Below are 22,193 nucleotides of genomic sequence, written 5' to 3' on the forward strand. Positions count from 1 at the left end.
GTATGGAAACCAATTTGACAATAAATTTCATATATTGAAAAAAAAAGATGCATCATTATCATGTACAACTAAGAAAGAAAAACGTGTTGCCAAATTATGACACAATGCTCTCTCATCCATCAATTGTAAGACACATTTCAATTTCAGAGATGTTAAAATGGGGAACAATGTACATTTTAGAATCAATAAAATGATTAAAACACAAACTAGCACATAGGAATAAATTTAATATGTGCAATACCTATAGAAAGAAGCTATTAAAAGTCACTGAAGAATACAGTAATCCGAGAAAGAGAGACATCGTATGGCTCCAGGCAGAAAGGTTCGATGACTTCAAGACAGCAATTCTCACCAAATTAATTTATCACTTTGAGACAATTCCAATCAAAATCCCACAGAAATTTTTGAAAAATTGAAAAGTCAGAACACGTAAGTACAGCTAAGAAAAAATATTAAAAGACTACCAGAGAAAGAGTAGTTGTTTCTGGAGAATAAAAAATACACGACAAAGCTATAACAATTAGAGCACTGTAGAGCTAAGTGGCATTTCAAACCAGTGGACAAGGGAGGAATTAGCAAGTGATGCTGGGAGAGGCGAACCATCTATTTTTTATTTATTTTTACTTTTTTATATAATTTATTGTCAAATTGGCTTCCATACAACACCCAGCGCTCATCCCAACAAGTGCCCTCCTCCACGCCCATCACCCACTTTCCCCTCTCTCCCACCCCCCATCCACCCTCCATCCACCCTCAGTTTGTTCTCAGTATTTAAGAGTCTCTTATGGTTTGCCTCCCTCCCTCTCTGTTTGTAACTTTTTCCCCCATCCTTCCCCCATGGTCTTCTGTTAAGTTTCTCAAGTTCCACATGAGTGAAAACATATGGGATCTGTCTTTCTCTGACTGACTTATTTCACTTAGCATAATACCCTATAGTTCCATCCACGTTGCTGTAAATGGCAGGATTTCATTCTTTCTCATTGCCAAGTAGTATTCCATTGTACACATAAACCACATCTTCTGTATCCATTCGTCAGTTGATGGACATTTAGGCTCTTTCCATAATTTGGCTATTGTTGAAAGTGCTGCTATAAATATTGGGGTACAAGTGCCCCTCTGCATCAGCACTCCTGTATCCCTTGGGTAAATTCCTAGCAGTGCTATTGCTGGGTCATAGGGTAGATCTATTTTTAATTTTTTGAAGAACCTCCACACTGCTTTCCAGAGCGGCTGCACCAGTTTGCATTCAAACCAACAGTGCGTGAGCCATCTATTTTTTAAAAAATAAAATGAAAACTCTATACATCTCATACCTCATAAAAGTAAGTTTTTAAAATACTAAAATATTAAATGCAAAAGGTAAAACCATAAAAATGCTAGAAGAAAACATAGGGTAAAAATGTTTTAAATCGGTGCATGGAAAAGGCCTTTCTCAACATAATACTAAGGCCAGAACTGCAGGAAAAGACTGACAAATACGCTACAAAACTGCGTAACTGTTAGATGAGGAATAAAAACGCCATCACTATAAACAAGGAAGAAGCTGGGAGAGGGGTGCAACATACAGGATGGACCCAGGGTCAATATCTATGTCATACAAAGACACTTAAAACCAATTTTTAGAAACTATCAAAAACTCAAGAGGAGAGTAGGCAAAGGATACAAAGAGGAAAATGGCAAAACTACGAATGGCCTATGAACATAAGAAAAGATCTCAATCTCACTAATAATTTTTTAATGCAAATTACAGGAGATTTTTTTTCTCTTATTGATCTGATTAGCAGAGATTAAGGAGGCTGGAGATATCTAGCATTCGCAAGGTTATGGGGAACTGCACGACATGGCCTGAGGCAGAAGAAATTGTCATAACCATATGAAAAGTCTACCAACACTGTGAGCCTCCACTGACTTGCCAATTCTACTTCTGGGCATTTATTCTAAGAAAATAATCCTAAAAATAAAAGTTAATGGATACGTGTGCAAAGATGTTTACTGTAGCTTTTAATATATATACATTAGCTTTTAAATATAGTTAATTATTTAAAACTTTTATAATATGGTATGACCCAATTATTACTTTTTAAGGCTGTATATGTAGCATAAAACATTTTTAGAAATGTATAGAAAATCCTGTTAAGTCATTCAAACAGTTATGAATTAAGAGATGGGGACAATGGGAAATTTATACTTTCTACTCTATTTGTATCTTTATTCTGGAAATTTAATGTGTGTGCATTATTATAATTAGAAAACAATATTTTAGGGGCGCCTGGGTGGCTTAGTCAGTTAAGCGTCTGACTTCACTCACGTCATGATCTCACGGTCCGTGGGCTCAAGCCCCGCGTTGGGCTCTGTGCTGACAGCTCAGACCCTGGAGCCTGCTTCAGATTCTCTGTCTCTCTCTCTGCCCCTCACCGTTTGTGTTCTGTCTCTGTCTCTGTCTCTCTCTCTCTCTCTCTCTCTCTCTCAAAATAAATAAAAATATTTTTTTAAAAAGTATTTTAAAATACAAGAACTCAATAATACAATAGTATCTAAGTAAGAAGCTCAACTACAAGGTGGTGGGATTCTACTATCTCCTGCTTGTTTCTCTTAATTCTAGTAGAAAATTGTTCCATATTTCAAAACACCACATATGAATGATTACATGTGCATGTACATTCTTTTCAATCAAAAACTATTTTAGTACAATATTCAAAGCATTATGCTAGATGTTACAGAGGACATAAAGATAAGAAGAGATAGTTCCTATCCTGAAGAACTTGGAATCTGAAGGGAGAAAATTCTAATAAAAAAAGGCCAGGTATAGTAAGTATTAAAAAAGGAAACATAAAAATGCTTACGTATTCAAACTAGGAAAAACTTTGCCTGGTGAGGCAGCTCAGTTAAAACGTCACTGAGAAGGGGACAAATGACAGGAGCCTTGGAGAAAGAAGACTGACAGGTAAGGGACGTTCCTGGGAATGGAGAGGACAGACCTGTGGCAGGCAGAACACGAGCAAACACGGGGAACTCTAAGCGGTCAGGCTGCACGGAAAACAGGGCGTGTTTTGGTGAAAACACGAAGTGCGCCTAGGAGAACAGGGAGATTTTTAGAAAAGCAGGCTAGACTTTCAGAGGTCTTAAACGTTGACTGCTGACTCTGGACGTACTCGATGTAGACACTGCAGGACAATGCAGAAGAGCTTTAGGCAGGAAGGAGTATTTTTCCACAGCAAAATAACAGCTTCCTCAACTTTCACAATCTCCAGTGAAGTGGTGAATGCCAAACTGCTATGGGCCCCTTAACTTTCATGTAACATTCATTTTTTCAAAGCTCAGTCAGGAACGAAACCCAATACTTACTGGCTCCGAATATCTGAGTTAAAATACTTTTTTGATGGCTACAGTCAATGTTGTAGGGAGTCTCGCCTGCTTTGTTGGGCCTATAAAGTAACCTTCCGTCTTTGGGATTTCTTAAAAGAAGCTCTGCCAGTTTGCGACTCCTCCCACGGATAGCAATATGCAAAGGCGTGTCTCCTTTCTGTAAAATAGGCAGGAAGCTTGAACTGTCATGTATTTTACATGTAACACACACAGAGTAACACTTTTCATGTTTTGTAAAATAATGAAACATCTGAACTTCTCCTGTTTTTCAGACAGGGTGAATAAATCTGAATTTTTATCTCCCTTCTCTGTACTTTCTTTCTCTAGCTCCCTACCTAGCTCTTCTTGGCTATTCTTTCTCCCACAGCCCTGGAGAACGAAGTCATTCTCCCCCCCCCCCCCCCCCCCCCCCCGCCCACCAACACACTGAGAGAGAAGCAACAGGCTCTCTTCGCCGATCCGCTGCCATCCATCCGAACATCTATTTGTCCACAACGTCCTTCACTTTCCTCAACTAGTTTCTACCCTATCGCACAACTTTCTCCCGCATTTGTCTGGAAAGCTTCGCGGCCTATACTGATACCCCATCTAACACGAGTGATCTCACCTGCTCCCATGCCCTTTGCCAACCAGCCTCCATCACGTTAAGCCCTCAACTCTGTCCTGCAGTTCTCTCCCTTGGAGCCCTACCACACTCTGTGCGCCCTTCTCCGGCCAGTGCAACCTCTCCTGCTCTCCTCCCTACATCCGCCCATCAACCTACCTTCTTCCCGTAGTAGAATCTCTAAGCACATGAGCATTCACATCCAACACTCATGAAAACGTGTAAAAACAAACAAACAAAACAAAACAAAAACCTTAGGTCCGTGATGTGTTCTCCCACTTTTTACTTCACAAACACCATCTCTTAAAGACGCTGATCCAGTTAACAAATGACATTCTCAGTTCTCGTCAACCCTGATCTCTCTAGAAACACCAAATGAAAATGACCTGCAGTATTCTTCCTATAGCTTCTATGGCACCACCTTGTCTTGATTTTGACTTTCATCTTCTGCTTTTGGTCTCCTTCTTCCATTTCTAGATTCTCTTTCTACATCCTAAACACATGGCACAATAACTATGTTCTGAACTCACTCCATGTAAGTAAGGCACCAGCTGGGCACCTGGGGGGTTGGAAGACAAAATAGTCCCTGACCTTAAACAGCTGACAACGTAACAGGAAAAATCAGATAAATATCCCAACTATAAAACTAAGTAGGATGTGACACGCTCCGTAAGTAAAGTTTTGACCTCAGCTTTGATCTTTCTTTCCATTGATGACCTTAGTCACACCCATGCAATTCTTATCTCTTGGTAACTAACTGCCAAATTCTGACCACTAGTCTTGATTTCTTGCCCAAATTCTAGTCCCATACTTCCCAATGCCTACTGGTCATGGCCTCCTGAATGTCTTATCAGCCCTCAAACCAAACACATCTGCATCAGATTTCATCATTTTATTTCCCCACCTGAACCCCATTTCTTATCCCCAAATCTGTGAGAAGGTAGAAATATCATTTGTGTCACTTCTGCCAAACACAAGGTTTCTGAAAATTCAGGGAAGACAGGGATGATATTAACACCCGCAGCCAATGTGCAGAAGAAACACTGAGATCTCTGATAGGCTAGGTGGAAATAGCATTAGTCTTCATTCTTAGTGTATCTTTATGAAATCCTCTACGAAGAGCCAGGATCAAGACTTTTACAGGTTTGTATTCCAAATTCTAGCACAACACCACCTTACCCATCCTCAGTAAGTGTGTGCTGAATGAGTGAACAACCGCCCCAAGTATCACGTGTGCCTGTCACAAGTGTGTGCTGACTCGAGGCAGGGCACACACACAAGGATGTCGAGACCGAGAACTTCAGGAAATCTATTAATGAGCATGCAACGAATATTTATAAGTGGCATGTTACAGAATTAATGAGGCCATGTGGAATCTTAAAGGGCACTTAATCCAGTGGGTTCCTTTTTGTAAATTAGGGAATCAGAGCCAGAAACAAGTAACAGCAGAATGAGAAAAACAGCCAATACAGGAAGTTTTCTATAAACCTAAATATATTCAATTTCAAAATCTCTTCTTTGACTTTCTGTCATTCCTAATTTTCAGTATTAAAGTTTCCTTCCTTTTATACGACATTATATAAATGTGGTAATGACGGGTGAGAAGATTTTTTGTTATGTTTTTCCTTAAACAGTGGTGTTTTCTTGATAAAATACTAATACATATTGATTCTGTGGGGTTTTTTTTGTTTAATTGTCTCATAAATAATAGGAAGATAAACTTCAGTCTATTATGGATTAGGAGAGCCCAAATCATATCATACATTTAGATGGAAAAAATTTATAATATCTCTTACTTTGTACAGAAATCAATTCACTCGTTTTATGGGAGGAAATCAGTTGAAAGCAGAAAAGAACTCCATTTAAAATGAAAACAAACTCAAACTGGGGATTAATTCTATATAAAGTATTAAGCAATTTCAAGTTAAATTTACTACGGGGGCACCTGGGGGGCTCAGTCGGTGAAGCATCCGACTTCAGCTCAGGTCATGAACTTGCGGTTCATGAGTGCAAGCTCCGCATCGGGCGCGGCACTGACAGCTCAGAGCCTGGAGCCTGCTTTGGATCCTCTGTCTCCCTCTTTCTCTGTTCCTTCCCTACTCGCACTCTGTCTCTCTCTCTCTCTCTCTCTCTCTCTCTCTCTCTCAAAAATAAGTAAAGATTAAAAAGAAACAAACTATGGGGGCGCCTGGATGGCTCAGTCGGTTAAGTGTCCGACTCTTGATTTCGGCTCAGGTCATGATCTCACGGTTTGTGGAATGGAGCCCCGCATCGGGCTCTGTGCTGACAGTGGGGAGCCTGCTTGGCATTCTCTCTCTCCCTCTCTCTCTGCCTCTCACTCTCTCAAAATAAATAAATAAACTTTAAAACACTATGAACGTTTCTCTAAAAGAATTGTGGTGAGGACGCAGCACCTGTTACCTCCTGTTAGTGGACACAAATGCCAGCCTGCTCTGAGCCTACTTTCTCCAGCCCCTTAAATTCTTTCCTCCTGTTTATCTGCAAGCAGGCTCTGCATCGGACGACGTCCTCCTCGGATGGTGGTCGACGCGGCTCACCAGCACCGGCATGAGCAACGGAAGGAAAATCTGAAGCGGCCTCTTTAACAGCACATTAGGTCTGCCCACTCCGCAGCACGCTATCAGAACAGCCAAGAAGAGATCACGGCACCAAAACCCCAAAGAGATGTCCCTAGCAAGTAACCTCTCCCTCCGCAAAATGAAACCAGCCCCCCTCTAAGTCCAGCAACTATTTAGGTCAGGCTAGCAACAGCCTTCCAAAGAGCGTTCTCTGCGCAGATGTCTTACCTTATCCACGGCCGATACTTTAGCTCCTTTATCTAGCAACAGCTCCACTACCTCGATATTTCTCATCTTGGTGGCCTTTATAAGCGGTGTTTCACCATCCTGCAGGCACAGATAAGAAGTTTTGCCAGATTAACAGCGTTACTCCTACGTGTTTAAAGTCATGTAAATGCACATGTAAGAATTCAACTGTCTGACTGTGGTACCAGACCATATCGCCAATGCCCTCAAAAAAACGTAGCCATAGAAACTAGTAAGAAAACTGCCTTTCACCACCAATCATTTGTATCAAAATCATCTGGTGTCACTCAGCCGAGAATGGGAATATGGCCCAGCGACTCGTCAGCCATTTCTGGCGACAGTGCCCCGCCCCTCGCTGATGTGGCCGTACCCCAGGCTCCACCACTGACATCCGGGCAGCACCGTCAGAGACTACGTCCCGTTCTCACCATCTTCCCAACTGACCCACAGCTCAGCCAGTGTCCAGGCCTGCCAGTGTCTAGATTTTCCAGAAATCTCTACCAGAGTCACTTCAGATCTCTATGCACCTAAGGACCCGTGTGTAACAGGGATAACAATTTGATACAAACAGCATGCGTCTGGAAAACCTCAAAAAAGTTCATGATTTTTTTCAAAATCAAATTGAGGGAAATAAGAAGAGACCATACATAGCTCAGCGTTGAATTAGGAAAGACAGAAGCTTGGTCAGAACCCACATAAGGTCACAGTGATCGTCACTTAGGTCCAAAAAAAAGATTATCTAGGAGCCACCCATAAATCAAAAGGTAACCCAGGAAACTTTCTGTCCTAGGGCACTGATGTTACCGTCATCAGGACAGAAAGAGGCTGGTCCCAATCCGCAGCAGATAAAATAGAAGTGTAAGGGTAGTAACTCCAAAGTGTGTTTATTCACTAGGAAGGCCTGCCACCTCAATCCAGAATTCCAGATATATTTCCCCATGGAAAACTATTACACGTAAAGCCAAATACAGTCACTAAAGTCTTATCAAGTTTTATATTGTTCACATGATTTAAGTAAAATAGACTAAAGCAACTGGTTTGGGGAACCAAGAACCACCCACCTGGGTCTTTTAAAAGGAAATATGATCTGCATTCCAAACAAGAGCATAAAAGGATTGAGGAAATGACCTGTCTGCAATTTGTGAATAGCTGATATTGTATTTTCTGAAAGTGTTTAATTAAAAAGTAACGAATTACACACTGTATTTCCTGTGAATACACAACTTCCGAAAGAATACAAAATTACTGCCTAATTTGATATAGACTATTGCCAGTAAAATCAGCATAATTCTAACATCAAACACCAATGACTGAAAAAAATCAGCAGCACCAACATTCTGCAATGGGTCTTAATACCTTTGTGCATATTTCAGTGTCAGGATTGCACTGTAAGATATCTCTCACCATCGTCGCATTTCCTTTCTCTACAGCCCAATATAAAGCAGTTTTGTTGTCCTGCAAAATAGAAAAAAATCATCACTTCATATAAGATACAATATTGGGAAACTGCTACTTGTAAACATAAAACATCATTTTTAACATTTCTGCCAGAAAGCACGAATAGATCTTACCAACAAACAGGAAAGAATATCAACCCTTATCTGTTCAGCAGCTAAGAAGCAGTCTTTCACTTGCTCCTTTTCTTGAATTTTCTCATCCTATTATTCCACTGTCCTTGCCTGAAATACCAGTCTTCCTTTTCTCGACCTATCTAAATTCTACCTGCTCTCAAATGCCCTCTTTCCCCAACTCAAGACTCTTACACTTGAACCTTTCATTAAGCAATCAATCATGTACCATCTTCTATCAAAAGGCATCACTTTATATGTTTATGCAAAACACAAAAACATAAACAAAACAAAGTAAAACCTCCCTAAAATATGGTGTTTCTTACAGCCAAGGATTCCATGTTAAGTCCCTCGCAGCATTTGGCATAATATTTATTAGTTTGATTTAAAAATGGAGGGGCACTTGGGTGGCTCAGTTAAGGGTCTGACTTCGGCTCAGGTCATGATCTCACAGTTTGTGGGTTCAAGCCCCACATTGGGCTCTGTGCTGACAGCTCAGAGCCTGGAGCCTGCCTCGGATTCTGTGTTTCCCTCTCTCTCTCTGCCTCTCCCCCACTCATGCTCTGTCTCTCAAAAATAAATGTTAAAAAAAAAAATTTAATGGATTTGGGGGCACCGAGGTGGCTCAGTTGGTTAAGCGTCAGACTCTTGATTTCAGCTCGGATCATGATCTCACGGTTCGAGAGATCAAGCTCCAAGTCAGGCTCTGCGTTGACAGTGTGGAGCCTGCTTGGGATCCCCTCTCTCTCTCTCTCTCTCTCCCTCCCTCCCTCCCTCTCAAAATAAGTAAATAAATAAACATGTTTTTAATGGATTTGGATACAAGGAAAAACTGAGCAGAAGTGTAGACTGTCCAACAACAAAATGGGTTAAGTACAGATTTTTTTAACCTAAATCTCTTAAAATATTGGACAAATTCACAACTTTAGGGGAGCTTTTACCTAGCATTAGTAATTTGTAATTTGTAGCTCTGTGAGCTATGGCTTAAGCAAAGTCCACAGGCACTATCAAGTGGTTCTAGGAAAGGCAAACAGAACAGGGAAGGAGAAGACGAACAGCAAGAATAGAAGAACATGTGGAGGGAACAGGCAGAACAGAGGGAAAGTACTAAACAGAATAAAGAAATTACATGCATTCAAAGTACCAGCAACTGTCTCGTAAACTACTAGTTTCAGGACTGAATATATTTACACATTAATAAAAGAGGCGTGTTTGAAAAATATGAGCTTCTAACATGCTCTAATGTCATCTAAAATGACGTTAATGGAGAAATTCTGTAAGAATGCCAGTGAAACTTAATATAGGCATCCATTAAATATCGTAGAGTCTAGATGTTTATCTTCATAGAAAAATTAGAAGAACGACATTAGGATCAGTCGACACGTACAACTGATTATGCTCAGAGGTAGCAGCAAACACACACACACACACACACACACACACACACACACACACACCTGTCCTCTAATGTCTATATCAGCATATTTCTGGAGAAGTGCTCGAACGATTTCTACATGACCACCTCTGACAGCACCAATCAACACGGTATCTCCACTCTGAAAAGACAAAAAAAAAAAGGCAAACTGACAAGAACAAATAAACACTGCTTTGAAGTTAAGATTCATCATATACTAACAGATATTGCTCCGAAAATTTCTTGGATAAAAGAGTAACTCAAGAGAAACATTTTAGTTAACTAATATTAACACCTAACGTTAAGGGTCCTGAGAGCAAGAGAAGGTTATACCTCAAAATGAGGACTCTGAAATTCCAGGACAAAAGTTGAGAAAGACAAGTCACCCAGAACGATAAGCCATTCTCTTTGAAGAAGACCTCCCATTCTAAGTGTAAATTAAATAAAATGACACCATAGCTGTCAACGAACCGAATGAACACTTAGAAATGACATAATACAAAATTGTTGGAGTAATTCTATGTGACAAAAGTCATGGGTTGTAAAAAAGGGATTTGCAGGGCGAGGGCCATCAGTGGGTCTATAACCGACCACATTTAATTAAGGGAGAGGCCGGTTCCCAGACCAGTATCTACATTCTAGGCAATCTGGCATTACAGGCTAACAGTGCCTAAGACTGACTCATTCCCCATGATGAGGCTTAGATGAAGTTCATTACCTCATAAAGACGTCTCTTTGCCCTGAAATTCTATTCACCAAGCAACGATCAGTATTAATTATATCCTTCTACTACTTCAAATGTAAAGTGGCTATTTTGGCAATGGGCAGAATTTTTTTTTTTTTTTTTTTTTTTTTTTTACTCTAAATCACGTATCAGTTGCAGGGATCTGAGTTGGGTGAGTCTATGGGCTGTGGCTCATCTCAATCCTTAGTGGGCCTCGATGGGCAGTAAATCAAGATGCAGGTCCTTGAGGATTACCGACCTTAGCGCCCTGTGTAGTAGTATCTTTACAACATTAAAAGCAGAAACAAACCCAAGGCAAACCAACTTTAGTTGAGAATTCCAGACTAGTAAATTAATAAAACGTTGTAAATATTTCATTGCTTACTGTGTGCCATGTACTGTTCTAGGTACTGGGAAACAAGACAAACAAGGTCCCAGCTCTAGAAGAACTGGCAGGCTAGAGGAGACAAACAGACAACAGACAATACACACAAACAAACAAACAATCAGACAAATGCCATGCAAATAAATTAAAATAACAGTGATATGATAGAAAGTGACTGGACAGCTACTTTGGATTGGGTCACTGGAGAAGATCTTTCTGAGGAACTCCTAGTTAAGCTGAGGTCGGAATGACAAGGAGGAGACAGCTACACAGTGATCATGATGATCAGCATTCCCAACAGAGCACAGCTGGTGCAGAGGTCCCAGAGCAACAACAAGATCGCGTGTTCAAGAAAGGGAAGAACGTTAATATGCCTGCAACCTATTAAAACAGGGTTAAAGTGTTGCGAAACGAGGGCAGAGAGTCAGGCAAGGACAATGTCTTATGGTGTTCACAAACCAAAGAAGTAACATTTATCCTAAGTGCAAGAGAAGCCGCGGATGGCTTTAAATAAAGGAGTACACATGAGATTTGTTGCTTTAGAGGTCACTGAGCACAGCACGGAGAATACATTAGAGACAAAAGAGAACCCGGTTAAGGTGCTGTTGCTGCAACAAGGGAAGACGGTGGCTGAGACTCGGGAGGTACTAGGGGAAATGAAAGGAAGCAGACACGTACAGGATGCGCTCTGGAGGTAGAACCAAGGGGACTCGCGGAAGAATCAGATGTGGCAGGTGAGGAAGAGAAGCCAAGGCTACTGTGGAGAACTTGGGGCTTTAACAACAGGGTGAGTGGGGACACCATTTCCTGAGCTGGAGGCAGGAGGAAAAGCAGGCTTGGGATGAACCAAACAAGCCATCTGCTTCGCCGTAAGTCTTAAAAGCCCAGCGGACATTCAAGCAGAGTTCAAGCAGAGTTGGATATACAAGTGTAGAGTTCTGAGAAGAGGGTAGAGCAAGAGTACAATTTTGAAAATTCTAAGTGTAAAGGTGGTACCCGAACACTTGGGGACGTGAGTAACGCCAGCCACGAACAACACGACAGTAATATACATCAAGGACAGTTACCGTGCCTGTGGTATTTTCAGTAACGATATTATTTGACAAAGATCAAAAAGAACACCTTCCACAAAGATTGAATAGTTGTTAACTTCTCAGTTCTAAAGGCAGAAATAAAATTTATCTTAAAACAAATGCATGACATACATGAAGAATCCTGAAAGGTGGGAGAAGCGAAGGTAATCTTCCATCACGTTACCACTGGACGACCAATCTGAAACAGGTAACCTACCCTATCAGGTATGTTCACGTATGTTCCAGCATCGAGCAGATCCTGTACAATCTCCGTATGACCCTCCTTTGATGCAATCATCAAAGCTGTATTTCCATCCTTATCTGTTAAATTTACATTTGGATTTCTTTTCAAAATTTCCTTCACTGACTGAGTGTAGCCTCCTTTTACTGCCACAATCAGTGCAGTCATTGAATTCTACAACAAAATAAAAACAAGCCCAAGAAATCAGTACATTCTAGAAAACATAACTTATGCAATAATCATAAAACTGGTATTTTCAAAAAGATAGTCTATCATTAACAGTTATTTCTGATAATAAAATGCCAATATAAATAACCAATCACATACCAAAATTGGTCAGGAAGCATATTTTCTGCTTTTGAAGATACATTAATTCTCTTGAGTCAAGAGGACTGTTATGACATTCAATTCTTCAAATGATAATCTGACATTGGATTTGCTGACAATGAACAGACCCTCTCACTATATAATGAGATGAGATGGGATGATTCAAAATTAAGCACATTCTAAATTAAATAATCCAAAATAAGGTTAATTGGGCTTCAAACAAAGAATTGTTTATAATAAAACCTATACGAAAAACTGAAGTGAAATTCATTGAAAACAATGAACTGATAGCTACAGGATATTTCAATAAAGTGTAATACATTCTCCTTTCACAGTGACCTAGAAACCACATTTTTCAAAAATGGTCTTATTGTTAGTGGTTCTTTTAAAAGCTGCACGTATAGTTTATAACAATAAATCACCTGATAGAAGAAACTGACCCGTTACCAAAAGTATTAAAATTGTTTCTTGAGAAATTGATCTATATTGAGACGTCATGTAATTTCCTTATAGAAATATTTCAGTTATTAGACCAGCCCCTAAAACTAAGTCATAGTTCTTTCACATATTAAAATAGAATAGCCTTTTAAAATTCTTTAAGTCAAAAATCATAGAAATAGCCACTCTTCCACTTGATCAACTGTGCAGAAAAAAGGAGAGTGAAAGGTATGAATTTCATGTAAGAATCACACTCTTTCCTGACACAGCACTAAAAAGATCAGCAAGTAGTAGCTTCTGCCAATATGGAAGACAGGAGCAACCGGCTGATATCACGTCAAGAAGTCAAGTGTGATACAGAGTTCACTTTTGTTACACTGCAGCCAGAGATTTGGTGATATGTCTCCTCAGAGTACTCCATGATCCATCTCACATAATACTTCATTTTGCAGATAATAGTCTGTATTGATCATTTCTTACGCATAAGTATAATTTCCTTTAACTATAGTCTCAAAATTTCAAGGGAAAAGAAATTTGTCAGGCCTCTCCAGTATCTCCAGCACATTTGGCACAGGGCTGCACGCACAGCAGGTGCTCAATAGGGAATTAATCCCTGCTAGTCGGAATAATGTACTGAACCAGCTTTTAGGCGTTCTAGGTTTTGACCACCAATTTCTGACATTTTTAAATCTACTGGAGAAGGAAAACAAGCCACAGCTCAAAATTATCCAAACACTTACAATATTATTTTAGATTTTTAAGGAAAAGGTATTTTAACAGAACATAACTTTTTTCCACAATTAATAGTATTTCAAACTATTTGACTTAAAGAGTATTTCAATATGAATTCAATCAAGAGTAAGATTACTGAAAGATGTTCTTTAGAGTTTTGGCCTCCCAAAATTTACATGCATTAGCAATGGTTCCTTAAGGGCATATATTTATAACATATCATATCTACAATACATTTGTCAGGATAATAGAAAAAAATGCTTGTTTGTCTACATATTATTTAAGAACTGTAGGGAAAATTTTCTAGGCATATACTTAGAAAAAATATTCTCTCCCTTCAGACTAAAAACACACACGAGGGACTAAACAGAAAAGATACTTACAGCTCCTTCTTGATCAACATCAGCTCCCATGGCCAATAAATGTTTTACACATTCTAAATGACCCTTCCGTGCAGCCCAAACCAGAGGAGTAGTTCCATACTAAAATAATAATAATAATAATAAATTTAAAATTATTATCAGATCTGTAGTAAAAGAGACAAATTCTCAACATGAATTTTGATACAAATCATACTTTGAATAATCTTAAATTACTGTTTATAGAAATTATAATTTTAATCCTAGATAAATCTTATTTTTCCCACTTTCTCTCTCCTGAAGAGATGACTAACCACTGTATGAAATTTCTTTTACCCAACTTTAACTTTCATAATTAGTGACAATTTTTCCACCATAATGTCATACAGCCTCTAATTTTCAACAAGCTTTCAGTGCTTCCTGTATCTTGTGAAATACAATTTAAAGTTCAACAGTATGACTATAGGCAAAAATAGTAACAACCAAATGACAAACAATTCCAAGTACTTCTGAGGCCCAGAGAAGTTTTGGCTTAAAGTCACAAAGCTACTAAGAGGTACAGTAAGACGCAGGACCCAAACAAGCTTGGCTTCAGTCCGTGCTCTAAGCCACCAATCCCAAATCAGCCTCTGAACTTGATAAAATAAATTCTAGCCTAGAAACTGCACTTATTAAAAGCACCTTCTGCTGGAATGTGATTCAAAAGACATCAGAGAATATATATTATGCATAAAAACAATGCTGTATCTTTGGGGAGCCTGCCAATCAAGAGACACATGAATATCCACAGTGATCTTTAACTACATGAGACCAGAGATTAAAATAAACATGTAGGGGCGCCTGCGTGGCGCAGTCGGTTAAGCGTCCGACTTCAGCCAGGTCACGATCTCGCGGTCCGTGAGTTCGAGCCCCGCGTCAGGCTCTGGGCTGACGGCTCGGAGCCTGGAGCCTGTTTCCGATTCTGTGTCTCCCTCTCTCTGCACCTCCCCCGTTCATGCTCTGTCTCTCTCTGTCCCAAAAATAAATTAAAAACGTTGAAAAAAAAAAATTTAAAAAAAAATAAAATAAAATAAAATAAACATGTAATAAATGCCTGTTTTCTATAACAGCTCTGTCCAAAACTTTCTGTGCTGATGGAAATGCTCTATAATTCTGCACTGGCCAATACAGTAGCCACTAGTCTCATATGGCTATTGAGCACTTGAAATGTAGCAAATATGACTGAGGAACTTTGTTTTTATATTTTCTGTGTTTAGTACATATATAGGGCACTGCACACAGTAGGTACTAAACATTTTCTCAAAATGTTAGACTGACAGACTAGGTAGCATAATACCTGATTTTGGAGGGGCTTTGAATGCCAGGTCCCATAAAGCATTTTCAATAGGTCAGAAGGAGAAATTAAAGCTTTCACCATCACATTAAAGTGTCAATCAGAAAACATCAATAGGGGCGCCTGGGTGGCTCAATCGGTTGAGTGTCCAACTTCGGCTCAGGTCATGATCTCGCAGTTTGTGGGTTTGAGCCCCATGTCAGGCTCTGTGCCGACAGCTCAGAGCCTGGAACCTGCTTCCGATTCTGTCTCCCTCTCTCTCTCTGCCCACCCCCCCTCCTCATGTTCTGTCTCTCAAAAATAAATAAGCACACAAGCGGGGTAAGGGGCAGAGAGAGGAGAGGCACAGAATCCAAAGCAGACTCCAGGCTCTGAGCTGTCAGTACAGAGCCCAACACAGGGCTCGAACCCACAAACCATGAGATCATGCCCCAAGCCGAAGTTGGATGCTTAACCGAATGAGCCACCCAGGCACACCCCAAATACAAGATTTTTAAGTGCCATGTTATAAGTATTTGCCATAGTCTCTTTACGGTCCTTGTTAAGCTATAATTTTAGATAATACTTTTTTAAAAATGAGCACAACCTGCATAAAGTGTATAAAATACATCAATCTTAAATTGTACTACTTGACGATTTTTTTTTACATACGTGTACACCCAAACAAGTACCATCCAGATTAAGAAAAGGACAATTTCTGACATTCCCCTCAGGTTAAGCAATACTATCTGACTTAAATTTATGCTGAAAATGTATTCCAATTATCAAAAATGTCTGATTGATACTATTTTCCTGTATTTCACTGAACTGTTATTAATTTGAAAAGAATACGGTTAGCCACAATGTATCAAGTTCTAATTAAATAAATACTTGTTAAATGTTTGTGATGACTATTAAGGATTTAAAAAATGAACAGAACAAAATTCTGGGAAGCTTTCTGAAGTGCATGGCAAATGAGCAGATGTGAAGGATGAACAGAAAGTAAAGCACAGGAGGAGAGGGCTCCCCACGCTCAAAGGGCACATGCAAAGGCATGGAAGGACCAAGAACACATGAACTGAGGCACCCACATCCTTTGGCCACGTGCAGGCAAGGCAGCTATAGGGCTCAGAAGGCAGAGAGAGGACAAGGCCTATCTTCCCACATCACACCAGGGATCGGTGTCTTCAGCATTTTAAGCATGACGAGAGAGAAAACTAAACCTGACTTTTAGAAAAACCACTCTGGCAACAACACGGAAGCAGACAGAACTGAAGTCACAACAGAAAATTTCAAATAATGGAAACAGGGAATCGTCCCTATGTATTTTCCAGAGAATGATGAATGTGATGTAAAAAAATCAACGGAGGGACACTCAAGGTGGTAGTCACAAGGGATCTGCCTGTGACATACCTAACTATATAAAACACATTCATAAACACAATGAGAAGATTCATCAGCGCAACCCCATGCGATCATATAAAGAAACCTATACTCAGACATGCTGCGTGGACATAACTCGGACTGGAACCTGGAAAGGTCTTGCTGACCTACCTTATCCGAGCAGTTGACTTTAGCGCCATTTTGCAGTAAAAGATGCACTATATCCGCATGGCCTCTCCCTGCTGCCCAAATAATGGGGTAAACACTGTACTGCTGGGAGACAGGTAGGTGGGGATGTAAGTAGACAGAAAAAAAGATGAGGAAGGAGCGGGCAGGGGAGGGGGGGAAAGAAAAATCTTTTAGGTGGATATTTACAACACACATTTGCTAAGAAAAGTAAATAACAAAGGGAGTGATACAAAGTAATAATTTAAAAAAATCAAGTTACAGATCATTCTCTACTTAAAAAACAGTCATAAAACATAATCATCAAATAAAATGCACTCAACCTCAAATACATACATATTATGAACATATTTATTTTTACAGATTAATACATTTAATGTGATTTCTAGCCAACAGGCAAGACTAGTAAGAGAAATGTGAAACTATTCTTATATAATCCTTCCATTAACTTGAATAAGTTTCTCTTTTTTTCAGCTTTATTCAGGTATAATTGACAAAATCACAAGATAGTTAAAGTGTACATGATGTGACATACATGTATAGTACAAAATATAGACAATTTCTCAATCTGCACTCTGAGACCCAGTCTCAAGCAGAGTAGTGATGCATGTATTACCATTTAAAGAAATGTATAGAAAAATGGTATGGAGATAGACGCACACACACACACATACACACACACATATAAACACCCCTTTCCTTTAAATAAGTTTAGATTAAGAATGCATACCCACAGAAAACAGGTAAGATGACTTAAGGATTTTGAAATCCTAAATTAACATTTAAGCTCTAAGAGTTGCCTTTTTGTTGATAAGAACTGAGAGACAAGCTTAGCTTGAGAAAAAAATTCTCACTGTGCTTTGCAATCACATCCTGCATTATTATCTTTAGTAAGATCTAGATCATTTCCATCGAATATGAAGTCTAAAATGTAATCAGTCTTAAGTGTTCCCTAAGAGAACTTCCCACTTGTGTCACAGTGACGTTTTTGCTAATGCTCACCAAACCAGTGACGCTCGGATTGGCGCCATGAGAGAGCAGCAAGTCGACCACTTCGGTGCGGCCTTTGTAACATGCCCACATGAGAGCGGTCCATCCTCCCTAAGGAAAAAAAAAGGGGGGAAGCGGGTGGAAAGAAAACGTTCGTGATCACTTCCAAGCACAAAAATGGCATTAATGAAGTGCCTCCTTTGAATATTTTTCTCTAAAACCATTGTTTTACGAAGGCACTACTATGTAGTTTGAAATTCCCAAGCTCCCCAGAGAAATATACAATAGTATCAGAAATAAGTCAAATCTCTTAATTCCAGAAATTATTACTCCAATTTTTGACTCTATCATGGAAACTGAAATAGAGAATATTCATGTTGAATTCTTTCAAATTTCCAAGTTTTGTTTTGGCTCCTTAAAAATTTTCCTTCAGAACACTTTATATGTCCCTATATATTCTCCTTGTAGGAGCCTAGAGTTTTTCTAGAGAGGAATTCCAGCAATCATATTTGGCTCCTGCATTTAAACACATACTATAGGGGCACCTGGGTGGCTCAGTCAGTTGAGTGTCTGACTCTTGATTTCAGCTCAGGTCATGATCTCATGGTTCATGAAATCGAGCCCCACATCAGACTCTATGCTGACAGTGTGGAGCCTGCTTGGAATTCTCTCTCTCCCTCTCTCTCTGCTCCTCCTCTGCTCGTGTGCACGCACACACTCACTCTCTCTCTCGCTCTCTCAGAATAAATAAAAACTTAACAATAAACACAACCTATAAATCCCAGATCATTACGGCACCTCTTCCGAAAAAAGACAGGACGCTAAGGTAATGATCTGTAGATCATGATATCCAGGGGCGAAGTCATCAAGTATGAATTACCAGCATGATAACTTTCTATTTTCTAAACTACAGGAGCAATTTTCTTTTCTACTGTTTTTTTTATTTTAAGCAATTTTCTCTTCAGCTAGAACACAATTCAGTAAAAGAGACCAATGTAATCAAATTATACTAAAAAATGAACGTTTTGTCTTTGAACCGGCATTTAAATCCACATTTGGTTTTGAGAATATAAATCACTTAATCCTTCTCTGATTCTCTTTCATCATCACTAAAAAGGAGATTAAAAAAAATACTTGCCCTAATCTAGAAAAGGCACAATTGTAGAAAGGGAAAACAGATCAGCAGTGGCCAGGGGCTGAGGAGGGGGTGGAGGGGAATTATAAAGGGGCAGCATGGGGGTACTGTTAGCGGTGAAACGGCTCTGTTTAAAATGTGGCGGCAGACGTACACATGATGCACTTGTCCAGACCCGCAGAACTGTACAGCACAAGAGGGAATTGTACTGTGTGCAAATTTTTCAAAAATCAACCAGAACGTGGAGAGAAAAAATAGAATACAGACTGGGCCAAATGAATCTAACTATATTACAAATGAATCACATAATCACATAACTACTTAGAAGCTAACCGTAGGTAACTTTGGAAAGCAATGTTTTGACTGAATACTGTAATGTTAAAGACAGAAAGAACTGGGGCGCCTGGGTGGCTCGGTCGGTTGGGCGTCCGACTTCGGCTCAGGTCATGATCTCACGGTCCGTGGGTTCGAGCCCCGCGTCAGGCTCTGTGCTGACCGCTCAGAGCCTGGAGCCTGCTTTGGATTCTGTGTCTCCCTCTCTCTCTGCCCCTCCCCTGTTCATGCTCTGTCTCTCTCTGTCTCAAAAATAAATAAACGTAAAAAAAAAAAAAAAAAAAAAAGACAGAAAGAACTATGCACAGACACTGTACTAAGTAGGTAAACCTCTTTCTCTCAGAGTATCGATTAGAAATTCTGTAGCTACTTTAATTTGTATCCTAGAGTTGAACAAATAAGTGAATACATTGTGCAGATAATAGGGCCAGATTTCTCATTATCAGAGAAGGGTTACAAATTAAGGAAAGGGAAAAGTCTATAATGAATTTGGTTGGCAGTATTAACCTGGTCTCTTTAGAAAAAAGATACATCCCCCCCACACCCAAATAGATATAGAAATAGATGCATGTATATGCAAGAATTAGCATAAAGACACCTATCTTCTATGTCTATCCATTGAGAAGGACTATAAGCAGTGACACCCCAGCAATAACAAGCATACCTAACACCAAGATATTGGTTTCTCAATACCATTTTCCAATAAAAGAAAACAGGCTTCCATGGAAAACTGATTGATTCCAGGGCTAATGATCAGGAAAATAAGCCAGGAAAAATACAAGATGAACCTGAGCCTGAAGCATCTTGTGATGCCGGAAAATAAGGACAGCACATGTTAAAAGGGTATAGAAGCTTCCATGGCCAAAGTTGGAACAACCTGAGCAGAAAAACAGGTACAGAACCGAATTATAAACCGAAGAACAAAATAAATATTCATCAGGGGCGCCTGGGTTACTCAGTCGGTTAGGCGCGTCCAGCTCTTGATTTCAGCTCAGCTCACGATCTCAGTCTGCGGGTTCGAGCCCCCTTGGGATTCTCTCTCTCGTCTCCTCCCCAGCTTGCGCTCTCTCTCTTTCAAAATAAATAAACACTTAAAAATAAATAAATAAATAAATAAATAAATATTCATCAGACCATATGTATCCACAGATATGTAACTACATACAGATACGTGGGGGGTGGGGGGGACGGGGTGTGCAGGGGAGAGAAACAACTCTTCCTTAGGGAAGAATTCCAACTGATCAATGTACAGAGAATGAGGGGAGTAGGAAAATCACCATTATAACACCACATTAATAACTGCTGCATGCAAGATATACTGACAGATGTTAAAACAAATGAGTGAAAGTTTAATCAAAAGCAGTATCTTCTCCAACATATTTAGCAATTACAAAGGGGAAAATAGTAACCTTACAATGAAGAAATCTGGCAGACACTACCTTAACCAAGAGACCAAGGTCAACCTCACCAGTGACAAACTCTGCTAGCATGTACCTAGATGCGCAGAGAAGGGAATATCGTCTCTATGGTATCCTTCCCCAGCAAAGTATAATCTCAACCTAATCATGAGAAGCATCGGACAAATCTAAATTGAGAGAGATTCTAAAGATGCCAGAGGAGTGATCTTCCAAAGTGTCAAGGTCATAAAAGACAAGGAAAGGCTGACAATTTAGCTCAAATTATAGAGCTGAATATTTTAGTCAAGTTTCACATATACCAATATTTCAATCTTTAAAATGCCTTCCCAGAACTGTTTGAATATCAGGCTCTCATTTTAATTTGTATAATGTCACCCTATGCAAGCATCTAGGAGATTAACATTTAATCCTGAGAGAACGATACCCAAATTTGCAAATGAAAAGATCAGAACCGAATACCTACAGCAGTAGCTGTAGTTCAGTGCCCACAAAGGTCCTCTCAAGGAAAAACCCTCACTAGATTCCCAGATGTTACACCCCGGGAGTTCTTCCTGAACCCCAGCAGAGCCTGGCGGTCGCCCTCCTCTCCTTACACAAGTCCCAAGGACTCTGCCTTCCCTCATGGCTCAGCTACTGCCAACCCACCCGATCCTGTGAGGTTTCGGTCCCTCGATACTAACTACTCAGGGAGACACGGTCCTCAGTTTTCCCAACTTTTGGCATTTGAAAGCCAAACGCAAAGACCCTTTAGATCTGTTAAAACAAGTTGTGGTGATTACTTAGGGGAAATAAAAAATATGGAGAACTAAAAAAGCTTAAGATAATTTTGTGCAATCTTGCTAAGTTTGACACATTCAATAACACGTACTCTATAGTTCCTCACTCCCTGCTAATAAACAGGGGAGCAGCGATAGAGGAGAAAGCCTTTGGAGTAAGGCAGACCTGGGTTCAAACCTCGGCCTGACTGCTTTGGGCACAGGGCACTTCTTCCAGTTTCAATTTCCTGAACTACATCCATTGAGAACAAAAGGAATTCCCAGCCCATGGGATTGTTCTGAGAAGTCAACTCACCATAGAGAAGCTAACTCGTATAAAGGGACCAGGCACAGAATGGGAACCTAATATTAATCCATGTGATAAACAGGTTTGGTGCCTTTAACAAGATATTGAGAACTAGGAAACTCCATGAGTTTCCCTTCTACTTTATATGTCAGTAAGATGAGAAGACCACACTTTATTCCCACCTGCCATACCCATTCTCTGCCTGGGTTACTGACATCATGGAATTCTCTCCCTAAACTTTTAGAGCAATATACTTCAACTCCTTTTCAGAAATAAGCAGGATAAAAATGGTTCTGTACCTTTATATAAAAATAAGTA

The 22,193-nt window shown here is 39.8% G+C and overlaps 1 protein-coding gene across 17 annotated transcripts in view; it reads right to left on the bottom strand.

The window, feature by feature from the left end:
• Positions 1-22,193, bottom strand: part of KIDINS220 (kinase D interacting substrate 220) — a 103,671-nt gene that overhangs the window by 65,801 nt on the left and 15,677 nt on the right. For 12 of the 17 annotated variants that reach the window (XR_009248166.1, XR_009248167.1, XM_058682480.1 and 9 more), the window contains exons 5-12: positions 17,940-18,038; positions 16,923-17,024; positions 14,081-14,179; positions 12,177-12,374; positions 9,821-9,919; positions 8,152-8,250; positions 6,778-6,876; positions 3,346-3,523 (exon numbers count right to left, since the gene is read on the bottom strand). Coding sequence is in view for 15 of the 17 variants with exons in the window: in XM_058682480.1 (XP_058538463.1) it covers positions 3,346-3,523; positions 6,778-6,876; positions 8,152-8,250; positions 9,821-9,919; positions 12,177-12,374; positions 14,081-14,179; positions 16,923-17,024; positions 17,940-18,038 (973 nt within the window). In the remaining 2 variants the exon portion in view is untranslated. The remainder of the gene's footprint in view (positions 1-3,345; positions 3,524-6,777; positions 6,877-8,151; positions 8,251-9,820; positions 9,920-12,176; positions 12,375-14,080; positions 14,180-16,922; positions 17,025-17,939; positions 18,039-22,193) is intronic. The other 5 variants (XM_058682482.1, XM_058682479.1, XM_058682470.1 and 2 more) reach the window with 1 other exon arrangement.

The sequence above is a fragment of the Neofelis nebulosa genome, chromosome 9, assembly GCF_028018385.1.
Source record: "Neofelis nebulosa isolate mNeoNeb1 chromosome 9, mNeoNeb1.pri, whole genome shotgun sequence".
In the NCBI taxonomy this organism is placed as follows: domain Eukaryota; kingdom Metazoa; phylum Chordata; class Mammalia; order Carnivora; family Felidae; genus Neofelis; species Neofelis nebulosa.